A 21,306-nucleotide genomic window follows, 5' to 3' on the forward strand; every position below is an offset into this window, starting at 1 on the left:
GAGCTGGGACTGCAGTGGAGTTGGAGACTGGGGAGCTTTGCCCATTCAGTCCGGTGGTGGGGAAGCAGCAGTGCAGCTGAGTCCCAGTGCCAGCCCCCTCAGACCTTAGCTGTGTCTTTCTGTCCCTCCTGCTGCCAGAAAACATTGCCAATCACTGTTTTAGGGGAGTTTTCCCAGGCACAGATGGCACTGAAATGTCTGACAGTCATTCACAGTCTCTGCCTGTCTCTTCCTTTTTAACTTCATTTCTGAGCCCCAAACAGCCTGCATGCAAATCTGGCATCCGTGATAATGAGAGTGTCCAAAGGAACCACCTCCACTGTTCTTCTTTCCCTTCTCCTGGCAGAATGGGCCCCTCCCTTTGAAATACCGGGTGCAGCCAGCCTGCAAGAGGATAAAATTGTCCCAGCCTGCAAACTCCGAGTGCACCAACACCAGCGGAGCCTCCGAGTGCGAGTCAGTCAGCGACAAAGCCAACAGCCCTGCCACACTGCCTGCCACCTCCTCCTCCCTGCCCAGCCCTGCCACACCTTCCCACGGCTCACCTAGCTCCAACAACACCGCCACGAGCATCCCAGCCAACTCCAGCACCGTGCTCAATGGCACCTCGAACTGCCACCAAATGCCGCCCTCTGCCAGCAGGGGGCGGAAAACGACTGTGAACGGTAGCACAGCTTCTGCCTTGACCTAAAGGCAGGGCCTAGGGCCTGACTTTTGATTTTATATATAAATATATATGTGTATATAGGAAAAAAAAATTATACATACTTATTTTCTATTGATTGACCAGATTAATTTAAAATGCAAATAAGACACAATTGTGGTTGAGTATTTTTTAAAATGATGCTTTTCTTTTTCCTTCCTCTTTCTTTTTTTTTTTAATTTTAACTTATGGAATTTGCATGTCCGGGAGCCCGTATTCATGTAATAGCTGCAGCCCCACCTGCTCATTTTCTATAACAGCCTCCCTTCCCCCACTCCCTGCCAAGAGAGAATGGGACTTAATGGTAATGGACACACAGGTAAGGATGATGGACAAAAGCCAAAAGCCTCCACCCTTTGTATATGTACATCTGTAACTTCCATCTGTAGGGTGCGTGTGGCAGAGAATTACTTGTCATGTCTGATGTCAAGAGCCTTCCCAGCCCATTGTTTGTTGGCTTGTTTTGTTGGTTTAGTGATGGAAAACTTAAAAGTCGGTGTGGAATGGTCTGTGCACAGGCTTAGAGGGGGAGAAGATCCTATCTCTTTGCAAATAGGACATACCACCCTCTCCTCTGTTCGCACTTGCATGGCCTTTAATCCAAAGTCTTGTCTGGAGTTAGGGCAATTTAGTAAAGCTCAGGTGATGAGCTAAAATCCCATGTAGACTCTCACTGGGACTTAAGTCACTTGGGAGCTGAAGTCTTCATGATGAAATTTTGTGGGACGTTGGCTCCAAAGTCATTTGGGAGGCTGGGGGCATTTTCCCCCAGCACCTGTTATTTCTGGAGCAGCCAATGGGGCATAGACTAAATGAATGGAAGATGCTTATGGAAATGACTTGGCCTGAATTTTCCGAAGTTAGTAAAAGCTGTCAGCATTGCACATTTCTGGAAGTTAGGCCCCAGGGGTCATGGCTTTTCAAAAGAATTCAGGGCCAGGTATTCAGGGTCTCGTATCAACATGCTGAATTCTTTTGAAAAATCTAGCCCATGTGTTTTCCTCCCCTCGATTTGCTTTGGAATCTTTCATCAGAGGCTCCTTTAAAAAGGCAGCCTTTGTCTGGAGCCCTGTTGTAATGTGTATCATGTCCTATCTGAACAGTTGTCATCAGTGGGTCCTCATCAAAGGAGGATTCCCATCCTTGCACCTTCACTTGATAATGATCTACCCCTAAATTTGTGTGGGTGGAATAAGGAAGGGATGGGGGGCGCGGAAAGAGACCTTGGGTTTCAGGGCCACCTAAGCACATCCTATTTAGAGGGGGCTTTGGAGGAAATCTGAAAAGCTTTGAAGTGCAGGTCTGAATAGAGTTAGGTTGAAGCTTCCCCTTCCATTGAGAGTTCTGGTTTCCTTTTGCAGATTTCTAAGGGTATCTTGGGTTCTGACCCTGCAGAGACTTCAGCCCATGAATAATACTTACTCTGCCAGTCTCTGTTCATTTCTTACCTCAAATTAAGCCTGTAGCACAAAGAGCGAACTTTCAAGAGCAATTGTGTGACTTAAAGGCATAAAGTCCTATTCATTTTTCTCTTTGTTTTTCTTTTTCTGCAAAAGAGGTCAAAGGATTTAGCCTCTCATGCTCCAACAAATGGCAACAAGACATGAGTGCCTAACTCTCCTGGGCTACTTGTAAAATTTTACTTGGAAAGTAAGTCTCTACTTGGAAAATTTTGGCTTGGTCAGCTAAATCATTAGGGTCTGCATTTGAAAATCTTGTGTTGCTCATCTCTTCTTGCCCCCCGCACCTCTATCTTTGCAGGATTGGTGCCTTAGTAACCAAGGAGTTATTCTTGTTGGAAGGTGCTGTTGGAGTCTTAGAAGCATCTCTGGTAGCTTTGGCTTTCCTGAACTTGAAATAACATGGTTAGGTGGGAAGAAAGATGACTAACACCCATCCTGTACAGGAAACTGGGGAAGCTGTTCTTCAGGTGGGGTGATAGTAACCAGGTGGGGTGTCCAGAGGTGGGGTGACAAACTAAGTAGAGTTAATGAGAAGAGTGAAAACAAGCATTCAACCATAGATCACCCCACCATCTGTTTTCTGCTCCATCCCCAAACGTTCTTGCTCCTTAAAAAAAAAAAAAAGTCACAGCATTGTTTTATTTCCACCCCTTCCCATTTCTCTCCACGTCCCTCACGTTGGTTTAAAAAAAAAATGGTGCCTTTTAGAATGAGTTTGTTTTTTAGGGTTTTTTTTCTTTTTGTGAGGCGTGCGGAGTCGCAAAAGGGAGGCCGCTACTGTGTTCCTTGAAAGGGAGGCATAGATTGTATTGTGTGTTTGAGCCATGTGTTTGTCGCTTGTGTTTGTAAGGTTGTCCATGCGGGGGGAACTCGCGCAAGTTCCATGGGGGTGGGAGATGGTATTATCTTCTGCTCTCTAGTCCGGACTTCCTTACAATCTGACATGAGTGTGTGTACGCGTGAGCCATGTGGGGGGTGGTGGGGAGCAAGTTTCTTCAGTCTCAAAAAGCACATGTTCCCCTGGGCATCTAGACCCAGGGGGTTTTATCTCCCCCTTGGTGGAGTGAATGAATAAATAAGTGCCTGCAGATCCCAGGGACAGGAGAATTCCTATCCGGGGCAGGAAAGTGTCAAACTGCTGGGTAGGCAAGGGCGACTCTCTCATCCCAGCTTCATCTCCACAGGGTGTGCATGTGGGGAGATCGGTAATAGGAAATCTGAAAAAGCATTGAGAACCAAAGGGAAGTGGACATAGCCAGATCCCAAAAGTCAGGAAACAGACTTGTTTTTTTAACTATTACTCCAGATAATTAAGAAGAGGTGTCTTGGCTAAAAGGAGCCAGTGTGGGCACAGCCCCATGGCCATAGGCATAGAAAGATGGGTAGATCTTTCTAGGATGCTACAGGAGGGCCTGCCCCAGGATGTGATACCCTGGCATGAGTTAAATCTTGAAGGCCAGTCGGGTGAGTGGGGTCAGCCCCTTGAATTAGCAGGCTGCCATTGGGTGCCTTTGAAAATGTTCACTTCTGAAGGAACGCATGAGCCAAAGGCCAACAAAGCCGCATGCTGGCTTTTATGTAGGGTAGGGAGCGGAAGGAGGTAGAATTTCCCGTATGGGGCAGCCAGAATGAGCAAAGCGCTTCTTCACTGGACTCATGGCTTGGGGTGGAAGGGGGGAAGATGAGGAGAGGGTTCAATTGGCAAATCTGGGAGATGCCCCACTATACCCATACATTGCCTCCTGGGATGGGGAAGTGCCCTGGTAACCTGCAGAGGGTGGTAGAGGGGCTCTTAGTTGCCATTATTCTTAGTCTCTTTGTTTCTGTTTCTTCCCCTCCTAATGGCTGGGGGCTGGACTGTGAACTCAGTTGCGTTACATGGGGCTTTGCCGGTCAGGAACATTCATCCCACCCCCCTTCTCCTTGTACATAGGCCAAAATGGACTACGCGAGGGGAGGGAAGTGCCTCAGTGTTGGGGTTGGTTTGGGTTTTTTCCTCCCCGATATGGTACAAACCAAAATTGCTCTGTATGTTTGCATCCTGTATGATGTTTTAATGTCCTGTAATATATTCTGATATTCATATATCGTTATTGGTTAAACATTTGTATAACTATACAGCTTTGTAAATGTAATAAATGCTGCAGATTGTCCTTCAACGTGTCTGTGTGCATGCACGTGTCCCCATCTGCTTACTAGCAGACATCGACAAGCTTGGCTTTTCATTGATCAAGACATCCAGCCCTCCATCTGCCTGCCTGTCCCACCTGCCCATCAATCATCCATCCTTCCTCCCCACTTCCCCCTGTCATGCAATCCAGAGGGCAAAGTCCAGTCTCAGACTAAGCGCTTGCATCTCTGGGAGCCCAGATTGACTTAATGTTCCACGTTCTTATAGATTTTAAGCACTTGGGATAACAAAAAAAATAAATAAATCCCTATGGCCAAATCCCTAGGAAGGCAAACAGACCCCTCCCATTTCCTTCTGTTCCTAGCTAATGGCCCTGCTTCCTTCTTCTCCACTAATCTGCCCCTGCCTGGGATAGGTTTGGCTTGATTTATTGTACCTCTTCTATCTGCAGTTGCAAAAGCAGAGATGAGTGGCCTTGTCACACTAGGAAAGAGTCTCTGTTCAGAGAGAAAGTGTGGAGTGATTAGGGACCCTGCTGGAATGGGAATGTACAGGGCTGGGTTCTGTTCCCAGTTTGGCCACTGGGGTGTAGGGGGCCCTGGGGGAAGTCACTTTTACTCTGCCCATCAGTTTCCCCATCTTTACATTAGCAATGACAAGAGAGCTAAAAAATGCTAGGGGCATTGTCCTATTATCCTGGGTGCAGCTTAGGTGCAACACTAGCCACTTTTCCTCATCTAGTCAAAGCCTAAATGACGTTAGAGGAGGGCATGCATTTATCAAATCCAGAACGATTTGGGCTAGGGATTAAATCTATTCTCTCTGGCTATGAATAGATGTTGCATTTGTCCTGGGAGAAAGCCTTTTGTCCCAGGATCAGACAGACCTCCACGTCCACTGTTCTGTTTCAAGTCCCTCTGCAGTATGCCAGATAAAATGCACTAATGCTTTCCCCCAGGACATTCTGTTGTACGTCTGTATGGTTACTGCGGTTCATTCCAGGGACAAGTCTGGCAAGCAGTGTGCTCTTGCTGGCCAATTCACAGCAGTGCAGCATGGAAGGGGATGTGTGTAAATGACTCTGCTGCTTTTTTGATCCAGGTCAAATCCAGGAACAATCAGGCTATAAACAGATGACTACCAGGTTTTGACTCCATCAAAACAGGTAGGGACAATTGTTTGCATGGGTAGTTTGAATGGCAGTTAATTCAAATCAGCCTTGATTGTCTGGGGCTAAGCGTTAATTTAGATGCTTCTCAGGTACTTGAAGTGGGACAATGAGTGCATACCTCTGTAGGATCCCAGGATAAAAATTGTGTTCCTGGATAAACCAGTTGTCCGTTTTTTAGCCTCAGTCCCAAATGAAACATCTGTTTACACAGCCTTTGTGGCCCTCCTCATCCAGGATCCAAATTTTCCAAAGGTGTTTAGGTATCTAACTCCCATCAAAACCAAGTTAGACTTCCAAAGGCTGCTGAGAGGTCACTAAGGGCCTGGATGTACATGTCTATGCTAGTGTGAACTATCAGTTTTGCCTGCTGATGGAAATGAAACAAGGATTTTGAGTAGGCAGCTGTGTAGCTATCCTGAAGCAGCTACATGCAGTAGGCAGCTATTGCAGCACACCTCTACTAGTTGATGGGGACCAGGCATTATGGCCAACCTTGCTGGCAAGAGTGCCACTGATTTAAACTTTGTCTTCTCCCTGAGTACTTCTCTGATCCCTGTCCTCCAAGAGGCATACCTGATAGAGTTTCCCCTGGGGCACCAGAATGGAGGCAGGGGAACTCAGCTTCAGCCATGTGGAATGGTGCAGGGGAAGGATGCTGCTGTGAGAGGAGGTGTTGCTGCCAAGAGCCAGGTTAATGCTTCCCTGGCCCCACAGCTGACACAATTTTGTATGGGGACCAAAGATCTAATGCCTTGAAGTTGGCAGTGGCATCAGGTTCAGGGAAGGGTTAACCTGGCTCTTGGTGGCAATGTCTGACAGCTGTAACAGAGTGCTCTGCTCCTTACCTCCACTCCTGCACCTCCCTTTACTAAGTGCCTGGGGCTTGTATGCCACACAGGGAAGTTGCATGCAACACTTAGGAACATGCACTGTGGGCTGGCTACCCCCATATTGGGTAGCTTGTCTTCAGTAAATGACTGCTCTGGGGAAAAGATGCAGGCACACAGTGCCTTTACTGGTGTAGTTTTATCCCTGATTTTGCCTGGGGTATTAGCACAAGTTACTCTGGTATGAGGTTGTATGTTTGCTCCTCTTTTACACTGGTGCAGAAACTGTGGCATGTCCAAGGTTTGAATTACACTTTGACTCTTGGGGGAGTCTGCAAAAAAATTAAACCAGGTCCTTGATTAACAAGTCCACCAAAGTGAAGGTGTAATCCAGTTGGAGACCCGCCCCCCCGGTTACGATTTTCAAATCTTACGGGGCGGGGGGAAAGGGGGCTTGTCTCTTATGAAGGGGGGCTTAGCCCTCACCCCGAGCTCCCCCTTAATTCTTACCCACATGGCCTATGTGACTTGCCCAGGGTCACATAGGCAGCCTATAGGAAGGATGGAACTTGAACGCCAAACTCCTGGGATCCAGCCCAATGTTTTAAACTGTGAGACCATCTTTCTCCCTGGATTTCTCTGCTACCTGAAAGAGAATTCCCCTCCTGCCATGAATCTTCTACCAATGAAAGACTGATTCTTAAAAATCAATCCTGTTCTATTTGCTTCCCCCTTCCTAAACTCCTTGCCAGACAGTGACAAACCATTGTGTCCTCTGTCACGTAAGGAGCAATAAATCAGGCCAGAAAAAAAGAACTGTGTCTATTTTTTAAAGTGAGATGGCATCAGCCCTGATGCACACATCTGGGAGCCAACTTTTTCCAGCTCTCTCTCTTTCTTGCCAAGTGACAAGAGTGGCCATCAGAGAAATCCCTCTGGCAACTGATTTCAATTGCCTGCACAATGGCAGAGGTAGTAGGGCTGCCACATGCAATGATGCAAATGAATTTTCAGCAAGGTCCTTGTGCTGATACCTCCCTGTCTTCTCATTAGCAGAGGCCTTCCACAAAGGGCCTGATCTTTTCCTTGTAGAGCAGGGTAGGGTGTGCAGCTCTGTATCACCTGAGCCCCCACAAACCAGACTAAATCTTTCATATCTGGCCTCCTCATTCATGTAAAGCCACTGAAGGCCAGATTTCCTAACGCAATATGCCAACACCCCAGCTCTATGCATATAAACCTAGCCTAAACTCTGACCAGATGAATAGTCCCATAGGACTCCTCACTTGCTTCAAGTGAAGCACTTGTAGAGTGCATGCAAGCTTCGGGGTCCATATGTAGGCATCTACACGAGACATGGGCTCTTTTGACTATCCAGCCTCTAAAGGGTGATTTTCTGAGGTGCTGAGCACCCAGGCCTTCCCATAGTTTTCAAGAACAACTGAGATCCAGGCCCCTTGGTTCTGGCTGCTGCACAAACAGAGCAGAACACAGGCTGTGTGTTTATTTCAGCTTGCTGGATTTTATATATTAATGGATGACATTCCCCAGAAATAGAGTGGGGGACAGGCAGAAATGGTGTTTTGGGTAAAAAAAAAAAAAAATCCTACTCAAAATATCAAATTTGATGATTTCTTCCCTATCCCCCACTAGATCTGGGGCTCAACACTTCTGATAGTTGGTCTAGGACGCTTATTACGCCCTTGCTTGACTCCCAGAACTGGAACCTAAAGCAATGATGTACTGACCCAAATGGGCCAGGTTTTGAATAGTGCTGAGCACCAATGCACCAGGCCGGCATTTCGGAGCAGTTCATCTCCCATTCCCCACTTAGATCCGTGAATACAAGGTGAAACGTTCTAGGGATGCTATGTGCCTTGTGTACCAACCCTCTGGGAAGATCCAGCTATCTGTAGAAGCAGAAAATGCTTGAGAATCTGTCTTTTGCCATGGTGTCACCTGGGAATGTGGCTCTTTGGAAACTGGACAAGCCCTTAGCAAATCTGACTACTTCCAGACAAGCAGCTCTTTTACTGGAGGCCACCAACAATGGTGCCAGTAGTACAACTCTAGAGTCTAAACAGCAAGTTTTACAGGCAGTCTGTATATCTCCAGCAAAAGGCCCTTGTTCCTTTTAATTAACAAGGGCTGTTGTCACATATGGGCCAAGGCTCCTTAACATTTTATGCCATGCAACAGTCCTCCTAGATTTCACTTGATACCCAAGGCACTCAATAGCCATCCAGGAAAATAATTTGAGGGAGGGGGTAGAAGGTCCAGATGGAAAATATACTATCAACAGTCATCTGTATTTTCTTCTGATTCCCTCCTGCCTTCTCCCAGACCAATGGGGGGCATTAGGTGGGGGTGGGGAGGGAGGGGAAGGTTTTAATCTCAGCTCAAGCCCATTCGTTGGGTAATAGGGATTGATTTTTTGGATGGGTTGCAGTTAAAAAGAACTTTTAGCAGCTGCGCTCCGATGGGCACAGGTACCCACACCCTTTTCCAGCATCTGCATTTTTTAGCAGCCTTCTAAAGTCTGAGGCTAGCTCCTGCCATCCTAGCTCCAGAGGGGAGGATGAGGTGCTCTTCCCTCTTTGCTGGCTTCTGACAGCTTTGGCATGTCCCACCAGGGGCAGAGGCCCTGTTAGGTATCTCATAAGAATCCAGCACTAGGTTTTCCAAGACAGTGCCTGTGATGTGAAGGGACGATAAGGGGGTGCCCAGGTTTGGGATGGGGGGTGGAGTCTGTACAGGCTGCCGTAGCAGGGAGATAAGATTAGGCTTCAATGCCAAAGGAGGGATGCATCCCCTGCTGCCGCCACAGAGGGCTTCCTAAGAGCTATCCCCTAGCATGGGACTGGGCAATCAGCAGGTGGGAGGGAGGGGGCACATTCAGGGTGAGGACTTTCCTCAGCCCCATTTAACAGCAGGGGGAATGTGACCTCAGCTGATTGCTACAGTCACTGAGTGAGGACTTGCTGCATTGACCCCCTTCCCAGCCAGACATGCCTATTTCGAGCCCTGGGACAAAGCCTTTGTTGGGGCAGTCAGGCTAATTCTAGGGTGCAAACAGATGGGGGCTTTGACTCCCATCCAAACAGGGCAGGACAGTTGTGTACACATTTAAAGGCAGTTAACTCGAATTAGCCCCATTGCCCCAGGAAAGAAGTGTTCATTCAGGCTGGAAGGAGACACCTGGCTTGATTTGGATTTGGGTTTGATTCAGATTTGAACATCTTGTCTTGCAGCAAACCCCAGCCCTTACAAGTGGGGAAGTACCTGGGAAGGATCTGAATTAACACTTTGCCTTGGAACAATTGCAGCTAATTCAGATTAATTACCAGTTAAGCTTCTGATTAGTCATATCCCAGACTACTGAATGCCAAATTAAACTGGTTGTCAGTTTTTTAGCCTGGGATACCTCACAGGTGCTTTTGGGGACAATGGGCTTGTCCCTCTGTAGGATCCCAGGAAAAAGGGCTTTGTCTCAGGGAGAAATCTGAGGTCTACTTGTGAAAAGGGATGCATCGTGCCCAGGTTTATTTTCCAATCAGTCAGAACTATTTAGGGAGGATGAGATGAGAAGTGGGCCAGGGAAATACACCACACGGGTTGGCACATACGCAGACAGTGATTTTAGCTGGTGCCTCGATACTGTTCCAGCTAGAATCACTTCCACCGGATTCCTGCCCAAACAAATGAACCTTAGAGTTGCCAGGGCCAGGATACCCTGAATCATTGCAGAGGTGGAGTTGAAAAGGATTGTGTTGCCCTGGGCAGAGCACTGCCCCCTGCTTTGGGCTGCCTGCCCATTCATTGCAAGGGGTTTAATGCAGCCAAGAAACACAATCCCCCTCTTGCCCCGGGGTGGCCCAAGTGGGTGCCAGGACTTGCTCAGGACAGGGGAGATCTGGGCAGTGAGTGCATGGCACTGCCCTGGAATCAGGCCCCCATCGCAGCCCCAGGCCCATCACAGGCTGATCAGGGCTCTGCTCTGGGTTTCCACTGGCATCAGCTCAAGTGAAGTCCCTCCGGCAAAGCTCCTATAACCTACTTCAACCCCAGTGCAGGGTTATGTCTCCCTCTAGCGGCCGGACCGTGCAAGGTGCCTCTGAGCCATGTCCGCTTTCTTGCTCTGGTTGCAGACTTGATGGAGATGGAGCCATTTAGTTGGATGTCAGTATTTTATTAACGGTTTCACAATCAAAGCACACATTTAAGAGAAACAGGTCCCCCATCATCATCTCCTAAGGCATGGCTTTGTGGCTGGGAAAGCTGATTCTGTGGGACAAAGAACAACCTTGCTTCCAGGCTGCAAGGCAACTGGGCTTAGTTTAATACTGCAGTGGTGTCTGGAAGTCTCAGGGGTAGGTCTGATTCCCCCACTAGTGACTTATTTGAGCAGAGCCTGCTCTTGAGCACTGGTAGACATAATCTCCTCTGATTTCCAGAGACGCCTGTTAAGATAGCCTGATCAACAGCAACACTTCCCCCCTCGCCCCACCTTTTGGATGAATCCAGGCATCCTAGTTTTGTGTATACCTAGTAAACCAAGATGAAAGGTTTTAATTCTCTGTTGCCCTGGCAACCTATGCCTTCATTCACTCTAGAGCAAAGCAGGTATAAAACACAGTCATTCTGATTGGTTTTACCTCATCCATCTGATGGCTTTGCATTGCTGAAAATGACAAAGCAGCAGTGACTTAGAGCTGAAGGGCAATGTTTTCAAGAGCTCAGACATAGCTTGGACCTCATGCTATGCTGAAATTTAACTTTTACACTGACCTAGCAAACCCAAGGCAACTTTGGGCATAGATACTCGTACCAGTTTAGCTTGCAGTCACAGGCACAGACTAAAGTAATATTAGCCAGTTTTGAACTATTATAAGTGTCCTCACTATCAACATTGAACCATTTTAAGTAAATCAGCCTAAAAATCAGCCTTTTAGTCTAAGTGGTAAAACTGGTTTATGCAGCCAGTTCTAAGGCACTTTGGAGCCAATTCCAATGACTTCAGGACCTGTGTGAATTTTTCCCTCAGTGGAGTAGTGAGTTTAGGCTGTCAGTTACAACTCTGTCCATCATTTTCAAAAGACATTGAAAAAGCCATTAGTCTCCCAGACGATCTGCAAAATGCCCTTAGGAGAACAGACACAAGAGAGGAAACAACAATTCAAGTGTTAAAAATAAACCATGACTGGAAAAAAAAGAACGTGGTTGGCTTGGGGATCTTTTGGCTTCTTTTATATGCATTACTAAGGCCTGAAAGGTTGCTTGAAATAACTTTTCCCTGCTTATGTTAGGCCTCGCAATTTGCAAATTTGTACTAGGATGCTTACTGCTGTAAGCAGTGCATTTTGTTTTATGTTGGTACATACTCCAGCATGGAAGCAGGTATAGCAGAATAAAGGTACCTTATATCTATACAGCTTGCCTCTCATAAAGGTATGAACACCTTTATACTGGCATAACTGCATCTACCTGGGTGGGAGGGGAAGTGAGGGGATTGTATCTATCATTAAAGCAATACAACATGTGTCTTTAGAAAATGCTTCAGAGCTCATCTTTCCTGCAGGTGCCTATGGAAAGAGGAACTGATAGGGTGACAACAGTGATATAAAGGAAGTGACACATGTTGTACTTTTTTCTAATTCCACCTGCTTAAAATTTTGGGGGGGGGGGCGTTAAAGTTGCACTGCTAGGGGAGTGGGGATGGTTTAAAGTTAAAAGGAGCTGATCGGCAATATACCCAAATGAAACTTCCTTGGCTGAAAGTCCCTGTTGGTAGAAATCAATAACCCTTCTGCTGGGAAAATGTCCAATCCACTTCTGAGTCACCCAACCAACACATGGAAGCTATACTCAAGGGATGGTCACACATACAAGTTATCCTTCAGTTAAACTGGGGTAAGCTGCCTCCTGTTTAACCATGGGGCCAGAATGTGCTCACACAGTTGCCAAGTAGTTGATGTGCCGCTATTTCACACCCTAGCTTACCTAGTGGTAACTCATTCTTGCATCTGCAACATAAACTCAGGCACCCCCAAGGGGAGACACAAACTGGTTCTCTCTCTCCATCCTAGAGATGATGTCCACCAACCCATTTTACAGACCCTTTAGTGAGATTCCACTCTTCCAACCATTTATACATATGCTTAATTTGACTACCACAAACCATCACACATCATTGTTTTGCTCTCAGCTAGGGGGCAGGGAGGGGATACAGCTTCAACTGGAACTGAAACCAGAACTATCAAAGCAGCCCAAACCTAGCTCTGATGATGAGGCTGGGAACAAGGAGGACTGGGAACAGCCCAGTCATGCCCACAGATAAGAGTCCTAAGCCCTAAAACCATGCACATCATGCCCTATTTGTTTCTCCAGGCTAGGGCTTTCTTTGCAGAGATTTATTTGTTTGACAAGGCTCGAGTCACACTGCACACAGGGATGATGTTGCTGACCAAACCCAATTCCTTGTAGTTCTGGCATTTTCTGTACGATCTTGTTAATTTTATCTTGGCAGCTGGGTGATGATGATGCCCCAAGCTTGGGGTTTGTAAGGTTCATGAGCCTGGGCAGCGTAGAATAACATGAAGAGAGAACCAATGTTGAGCAATGTAGAACTCTGACCCAAGGAGCTGGGGGGCATTGGAAGCCTGCCCGAGTCCTTCCTGCAGTCCCTAAGCCCCAGTTGGCACAAGGGCTTTGAAACCCCAGACAAATTGTGTGGCCCTTCATGGGTGCAGGTCCTGGAAGCACCTCCTCAAGGCTGTTTGGGGAGTTCTGCCTTCTGAATGAACTCCTCCTTGTGGGTGCTGTCACAATAGGGTGGGGACTGGGTGTGCTTGCACCCACACAGCCAGGCCGTCTTGGGCTCATCCAACTTGAACCTCAAGGGAGTGATACCTGGAGTTGCTTTTTTATGGGATCCATCACAAAAAGGCTGCAGAGCAAAAAAATAATAAAAAAAAGAAGAGTTTGTACTTAGCAGGCTGGCAAACCCGGGCTGTCAAGGGTGGTGCTGCTGGGAAGGAGAGACCTGCACATGGGATCAAGCAAGGGGGCAGGAGTTCCCTCTCTCTTTGGAGTACAGATAGCCTCAAAAGCCTGAGAGCCTCAAAGTCTCTTGCATATTGATCCTCACACATGTTGATCCTCATGGCTCCTGGCAGGTGGGATGTGTCATCCCTGCTGCAAGATGCCTAATTCCCACTGATCTCTCTGTAAGGATTTCCTTTGCCCGAGGTTACACCAGCAGCCCCTCAGGTCACCCCACATCTCCCCAGTCTCATACCAGCACCCAAACCACTGGCCTATTCTCCCTCAGGATGAGGTAGCAAAATCTCATGTCAGGGCCCATCTGCATTTCCATAATAGATGGGGAATCATTAGAGACTTCTCCTCTTCCCTAGCTCTCCCCTTCCCTCACCAGAGATCACCATGAGGTGTCTGAGGATACATCATTGTCACACTTGTCTCTTTATAGAGGGGTAAAGGACAGGACAGCAAGGGAGCAGCAAGTCTTGTGACACAACATTGGCCATTTCACCTCTGGAGTTTGCATTGATCCCCAATCCACGGGAGTCGTGACCATTAAATGTGACACATTTCCCCCATAATTTGAAACAAACGTACCAAAGCCGGGCTCCTCTGGAACTCCGAGCAGCTTCACTGAGAACTAGGGCTTGCACGGGCAGGGGGAAGAACCCGGTCTTTGTGAAAGACCATGAAGGAGAATTCACTGACAACCCCTACTAGGTCTTTATACTTGACTGTAACCAGGAACAAGAGGCTCTGTCATTAGTAGCAATAGTTACTGTTGCCCTTAGCAATGACCAGCTCTGCTTATCTATCTGCATTGACAGCATCAAGACCCCAGGTGGCGAGGCCTTCACATCACAGCCACCTGCTGTATCTCTTGTGCCTACATTACAACTCTGACAGAGTCTGCAGATATTGCAGGATCCCAAGAAAGCCCTGTCATAATCAGGCAGTGGAAGCTTCATCAGTCCCCTAGATCAGTGGTTTTCAACCTGTGATCAGTGGACCCCTGGGGGTCCACAGACTGTTTAAGGGGTCCATAAAAGATTTCATAGACATTCGGGCTGGAAGGGACCTTGGAAGATCATCGAGTCCAGCCCCCTGCCCTACGGGCAGGAAGTCAGCAGGGATCATAAGATCCCAGCAAGATAAACATCCAGATGTCTTTTCAAGGCGTTCAGAGTAGGTGCCTGAACCACCTCCGGCAGCAATCTATTCCAAACCTTGGGGGCTCGGACAATAAAGAAGGTCTTCCTTATGTTCAGCCTGAAACAGTCATGGAGGAGTTTGTGACCGTTCGACTGATCAATCAAAAGTATGTTAAAATCCACACTTACAATGCAAAGGGGTCCACACCTCCGCCTGAATTTCCAAAGGGGTCCACATCTCCTTTCAAAATTTTTTAGGGGTCTGCAAATGCAAAAAGGTTGAACACCACTGCCCTGGACGAAGCCTTAGAAATCTGGAACTTTGTTCAGAGGAAAGTACCAGCTACTGCAGATAGACAATAAAATGTTCCTATTAGGACATTTCATTCTCTTTGCCTAGAAGCAGAGACTAAGACAACTAAGAAGAGACTCTGGATCAACAAATGCCACTTCAGCGGCCACCTGCTTGGAAGGTGCAACACAAGTGTTCACAGGCAGGGAGGGCTTCTAAGAGAACACAGGTAAAATTCAGCTCCCACACAGCACATTTAACATGTTGCATTAGAATCAAAGAAAAAATAGGGCTTGAAGGTTTCTCCAGAGGTTATTGAGTCCAGGGTGAGAGTCAACCTACAACATGAGTGCCATAAGGGACATGGGCAGCCTCCATGTGTGGCACATGGCAAATTGGGGAGGGGATGGGCAGCACTGCAGCAGATAGGGCAAGAAGCAGAAAGCAGAGCAGGAGATAAGGCAGGAAGCAGAAAGCAGAGGACCAGAGTGGGCAGAGGAAGGGGGCTGGAGTGGCACTTGATGAGGGTTTAGTGCTTATTTGTGTACGACTGCCAGAACAGTTTCATAGTTTGTAGGGTCGGAAGGGACCCAAGCAGATCATCAAGTCTGACCCAGTTGGCTCCCATTGATCTAGTCAAATTCCCTGCCAGAGGTAAGATCATCCTTATCCAAAGCATCCTATCCAAATCCACTTTCTAACCTATTAGTAAAACTACACAGCCAACTCTGACACAACCACAAGGCAAAACACCCTAACCTGCCACAGGGGACAACAGTGGTCAGATTCTGGAAGACAGTCACCCTGGCTGGGGCTTTGGAAGCAAGTGCAATGTAAAGGTGTTTTGTCACAGAAGTGGATGGAGAATGGTTGCATTTACTATGCTCATTTAGGGTTGACCTTTCAGTGCAACATCTAGGAAACATTCGGGATCACAATAATTTCCAAATAAGAAGAGCAAACAATGGACCTTGCTCCACCTTTCAACAAGCCCCAGCTTTAAATGGGAAGAGAAGGGAGTGTATTAGGCCAGCAGAGTCCGCCTTGGGCTATCATAGCTCAGAGCTGGGAAGAATTCAGGCTAAGGTGCAGCCAGTTTATTCACCAGTGAATTTCCATAATGATCTCACAGACCCAAGCCTTAAAACACCAGCCTCTGGCTACTACCAGCCTCAACCAGGGGTGAGTTAATTAAAATACAATAATGGTAACTGTTAGAAGTCTTCCTCCTTCATGGCACAGGGCATCACTAACTGATGGGCAGCAGGCTCGGCACAGCAGGACCTTATCAAGAAGACACTGCCCTATTGCCAGGTTAATCCTGAACTGTCCACCAGGGGGCCTTCTTGCTCCTTCCTCTGAACCTACTACCAGCACCTACCAACCTTGGAGACCTACTACTGGGCTAGATAGTGGTTTTCAACCTTTTTTCAGATCCCTAAAACGTTTTGAATGGAGGTGCGGACACCTCTGGAAATCTTGAATGGTGGTGCAGACCCCTTTTAATGATAAATGTGGATATTCACATACTTTTGATCAATCAGCGTAATCTTTTGCGGACCTCTTAGACATAGTCTGCAGACCTCCAGGAGTCTGCGGACCACAAGTTGAAAACCACTGGACTAGAGCAGTGCCTCTCAAATTGCTGTACATACAGTCTTGAGGGGTGTACAACGCTATCTGTGGGTACACAAGAAGAAGGAATGGAAAAACAAAAGGAAAAGTGACTTAGACAAATTGGAAGATTGGGCCAAAAGAAATCTTATGCAGTTCAACATGGACAAGAGCAAAGTCCTACACTTAGGAGGGAACAATCCCATGCACCGATACAGGCTGGGGGCTGAGTGGTTGGGCAGCAGCTCTGAAGAAAAGGACATGGGGGCTACAGTGGACAATAAGCTGAATATGAGCCTACAGTGTGCCCTTGTTGCCAGGAAAGCTAACGGCGTACTGGACTGCATTGGTAGTTGTGTTGCCAGCAGGTCCAGGGAAGTGATTGTTCCCCTCTGTTCAGCACTGGTGAGGCCACATCTGGAGTACTGTGTTCAGTTTTAGGCCCCTCACTACAGAAAGGATGTGGTTGTTATGAGGAAAGACCGAGGGAACTGGCTTTATTTAGTCTAGAGAAGAGAAGACTAGAGGGGATTTAATAGCATCCTTCAACTACCTGAAGAGGGGTTTGAAAGAGGATGGAGCTGGACTGTTCTCAGTGGTAGCAGATGTCAGAACAAGGAGCAATAGTCTCAAGTTGCAGCAAGGCAAGTGTAGATTAGATATTAGGAAGAATTTTCTCACTAGGAGGGCAGTAAAGCACTGGAACAAGTTACCCAGAGGGGCTGTGGAAGCTCCATCCTTGGAGGTTTTCAGAACCTGGCTGGACAAAGCTTTGGCTGGGATGATCTAGTTGGGGCTGGGCCTGCTTTTGGCCGGGCTTTGGACTATATGACCTCCTGAGGTCCCTTTCAACCCTAACTTTCTATGATTCTATGAAGAGAATGAACAACAACTCAGAGGCCTCTGGTGGAAGAGGTTCTTATGCCATTGCAGCGACAGCACGCGCTCATATAGGTACAACACAGTACAATAAACTTTCAGAGGGGCACGCAGCCCAGAAACGTGTGAGGAACACTGGGCAATGTGACACAGTGTACAGGAATCCCAATAGCTTTAAGAGTTTTTGAGTAAGACAGGGGTGGCCTTTTAGATCAAGCAGGGTTGGACTAGTTAGGCTAACGCAGATGATTTTAGAGCTGTATGACTTGTGAAGGGGTGATGGGGCAGGGAGATGACAAGCAATATAGAACAATCGGGGGAGTTACCTGTTTCTTGCTGTGGCCACAAGCACACCAGGCATAAAGCTTCCCTGCTTCCAAGTCCACTTGGTACGGGTGTTTGGCTGCAATTGCTGGCCGGGCAGGGGGCGTGGAGGACTCTGAAGATTTCCTTATCTGTGGACAACAAGGGGGAGAAAGGGAGCTCAGATCTCAGGCTCTGCTGTAAAGAATCTGCCCGGTTAGGTTAAATGCAGCCTGGAGGGAAATAAAAAGATTTTTCTTTTTTTAAGACCTCTTTGTTCTTCCCTCCTGAGGGAAGGGGTGAAACAAGAAACCAAAGCACTGATCAATTATAACAGCAGCAGGGCAGCCTGGGTTAGTAAACAGGGCATAGCCAAGGGTCAGAAAACCTGGGATCCATGCCTGACTGGCACTTCCTTGCTGAGTGACCTTGGGTGAGTCCCTTAAGCTCTACGTGCTTCTGTTCTCGCTCTAAACCATCCTTTGTTTCTATGGCAAAGTCTTTGTGACAGGACTGCATATCACTGTGAGTCTACAGCACCAAACACGTTCAGGATACTGCATTATTATTATTAATGTACCCCCAGAAACTCACTGGGAGGGTTCTTCTATCTCTGGGAGATGGCAAAAATGTCCTGCAAACATGCACATATTTACTGCCAGTGAAGTTGTGATGTGAAGATGCCAGAGCTGCAGCGGCTTGGGAAGGGGCTTTGTTTCTTAAAAGTAATTAAAACTCTTTTCTACTATATGCAGTCAGTAAACAAGGGGGGCTGGGGAAGGAGGGACCTCCCTTCCTGGTCACTTTAGTCTCAACACAGAAGCACTTGAGCACTTTCTACTTGTGAGATTCCAAAGTGACCCAGAAAAAAAGAAAACATTCTCACTTTTTTTTTAATCTCTCCTTGACCAGGAAGAAAAGGGCCTCCAAAGCCTCTAGTGCAGGGCATGGCCACCTTGTGGCACAAGTGCCACAAGTGACATGGGCATCCTCTGTATGTGGCACACAGTGGACCAGGGAAGAGCCAAGCAGCACAGTGGGAGATAGGGCAGGGAGCAGAAAGCAGAGCAGCAAATCAGGCAGGGAGCAGAGGACAGGAAGCAGAAAGTAGAGCAGCCAATTAGGAAGGGGGCGGGGAGGAAGGGGATCAGAGTGGTACTGGAGAAGTGTGCAGGGCTAATTTGTGGCGTGCCTAACAAAAAGATTGGCTCCCACTACTCTAATGGGCCAAGTGCTAAAATGCAACTCAGGAGAGCTGTGTCCTGTGCCTGCTCCAAGGCCAACAAATTGTAGGAACCTGGGTTAGTCTCTTCCACACTCTGGATGGCTGCTTCCAATTCCTTGCCTATAAGATAGCAAGCTCTGGGGCAGGGACTGCCTTTCATTACGTATCTGTGCAAAGCCTGGAACAACGGGCCCTTGATCGCAGCCAAGACCCTAAGCTCTACTAGCAGACAATGATATTAAAACAACTACTGAAGTTATAACCTACCAGCAGTCGCCCCTGACTGTGGGTCAGGGATGTATCCTTCACCTCCATACAAAGTGGGTGCGAGATGCTACCATCCTTAACTGTTAGTATTTTACAACCCATTAGCACCGACCCCATGGAGGACTCAGACCCTTGGGGTTGTCACATTTCTCTTGAGAACCAATGGCAGAAGTCACCAGCCTGACCAGGCCCTGCTACTCAAGCCCCGTGGGGTGTAACACTTCATCAATATGCTAAAGACCATAGGGACTATTTGATTTCTTTTTCTTTTTTTAATAGTTGTTGCTTCAGCATAAAGCAGTCATGCACAACAGACACTGAGCAGACTTAATCATGGATCTAAAATAGTAATAATATTATAACAACAATACTAGTAATAATAATAGTAGTAATAGTATGCAGAATGGCATACATAATTACAGTAAACAGTTGCTTTTGCCAAACGTCCCTAGGCCCACTTCTTCGTAGGTATTCTGGGCTCCCAGGAGTCAGGCATTTCAGTTCATTGAAGGAGCTGGGCCATTGAATCCGGCAGGAGGACAAAGACCACTGAAAGTCCCTGGGATGCAGGTTCCTACGTCACTACATACAGAGAACTATTGTCAGGGTCAAAGTCCCAACCCTGTGGTGCTGATCACATGCGGCTCCCCCAGCTTTGTGACATCCTACCCTTCCATTTGCTCCAGGAGAGATGGGGGCTGAGGGAGGAGGTGGATTCTCAACTGGATGTTGTAGCACCCTGGGCACCATAAAGTGTGCAAACATTGTGAATCCAAACAAGATTCACAAACGCAGAGATTTCCAATAGGAGTTCCCAGGGTTGAAGGCCTCCTGCCCTGCTCCTTGCAACTGAAGAATGACTCTAGGATTTTTCTGTAGTGAAAAAAACTAGTCCCGAGGGGGGTCTCAAGTCTGAGGGGATTGAGAACCGCTGCCCTGGGCACCAGAACAATGGGAAGAAGCCACTAAGCAGCAGGGAGGGACAGTGAGCTGGATGCATGTGGTCATAGCTGGCAAGCAGGGGGAGGAGGGGGCAGTTTTGCACAGTTTTGACCCCCCTAGTTGTGCACGCCCCCCAGCTTTGCACAGCTGATCTACACACATATATGCACAGCTCTGCACAGCTAATGGCACACACAAGTGTACACACAGCTCTGCATGGCTGATCTACACACACACGTGGACAGCCGGTGTACACACGTATGCACACACAGATTTTCTTTACATGGCTGATCACACACATGCACTCGCATAGCTCTGCATGACTGATCTACATACAGAGCTTTGCACAGCCAATTTACACACATGCATATGCACACACACAGCTTTGCACGCTGATCCACATAGGCACACACACACACACACACACATGCATGCACATACAGCTTTGCCCAGCTGATCATACACACACACACGGCTTTACACAGCTAATCACACACATACAGATGTGCACGCGCACACACAGGTTTGTGCGGCTGATCTGCACACACACATGCATATGCATACACACAGCTTTACATAGGTAATCACACACATTTGCACAGCTGATCACAAACACACACATGAACGTACACATGCACACACAGTTTGGCATAGCTGATCCCCACATGCGCACACACAGGTCTGCACAGCTCATCATATGCACAGCTTTACACACACACATGCACATGCACACACAGCTTTGCATAGCTGACCCCTACACACAGAGGTTTGCACGACTGATCTGCACCCACACATGCACACATTTGCAGAGCCGATCACAAACAAACAGCTTTACACAGCTGATCACACACATGCACGGGCACATGCACACACAGAGTCTGGCATAGCTGATCCCATGGACATGCACACACACAGGTTTGCACATCTGAACTGCACACACATTTGCACAGCTGATCATACACACACACAGCTTCGCATAAGTGATCCCCACACACACAGGTTTGCACGACTGATCTGCACCCACACCCACGTGCACACTCACACCGAGTCTGGCATAACTGATCCCCACACGGACATGCACACGCGGAGGTTTGCACGGCTGATCTGCGCACGCACACGTGGGTGGGGGCTGGTCCTCCCACCCAGGGGGCGCGGAGGGGTTGGTGCCCCCGGGGCCCAGCCCCGCGCTCCCGTCCCACCTGGCCCCGCAGCGTCCTGGCCCCGCGCCCGCTCATCAGCGCCACGAGCGCGGCCGGTCTGTGCAGAGCCATGGCGCCGGCCGGGTCACCTTCCCGGG

General features: G+C 47.9%; 2 protein-coding genes across 6 annotated transcripts in view; one reads left to right on the forward strand and one right to left on the reverse strand.

Annotated features, from left to right (window-relative positions):
* PCGF2 (polycomb group ring finger 2) overlaps window positions 1–4,339 on the forward strand; it is a 38,786-nt gene extending 34,447 nt beyond the window's left edge. For 2 of the 5 annotated variants that reach the window (XM_025191121.1, XM_006034974.3), the window contains one exon: window positions 347–691. In XM_025191121.1, the coding sequence (XP_025046906.1) occupies window positions 347–691 (345 nt within the window). Of the gene's footprint in view, window positions 1–346 lie in introns of all 5 variants that reach the window. The other 3 variants (XM_025191119.1, XM_025191123.1, XM_025191122.1) reach the window with 2 other exon arrangements.
* A 6,134-nt stretch (window positions 4,340–10,473) lies between these two features.
* Window positions 10,474–21,306, reverse strand: CISD3 (CDGSH iron sulfur domain 3). The gene is made up of 3 exons (XM_006034978.3): window positions 21,209–21,306; window positions 17,599–17,727; window positions 10,474–13,241 (listed from the first exon to the last, which is right to left on the reverse strand). Exons 1-3 carry the CDS (start codon window positions 21,278–21,280, stop codon window positions 13,062–13,064), a joined length of 381 nt encoding a protein of 126 aa, XP_006035040.3. The 5' UTR covers window positions 21,281–21,306; the 3' UTR covers window positions 10,474–13,061.

Source organism: Alligator sinensis, unplaced genomic scaffold (assembly GCF_000455745.1).
Source record: "Alligator sinensis unplaced genomic scaffold, ASM45574v1 scaffold1261_1, whole genome shotgun sequence".
NCBI lineage: Eukaryota > Metazoa > Chordata > Crocodylia > Alligatoridae > Alligator > Alligator sinensis.

Coding starts and splice junctions, on each gene's coding strand:
- CISD3 (XM_006034978.3), bottom strand. CDS start 21,280: ATGGCTCTGCACAGACCGGCCGCGCTCGTGGCGCTGATGAGCGGGCGC. Junction 17,728..21,208: donor CCAGGACGCTGCGGGGCCAG/GTGGGACGGGAG, acceptor TGTTGTCCACAG/ATAAGGAAATCTTCAGAGTC. Junction 13,242..17,598: donor GTGGCCACAGCAAGAAACAG/GTAACTCCCCCG, acceptor TTTGCTCTGCAG/CCTTTTTGTGATGGATCCCA.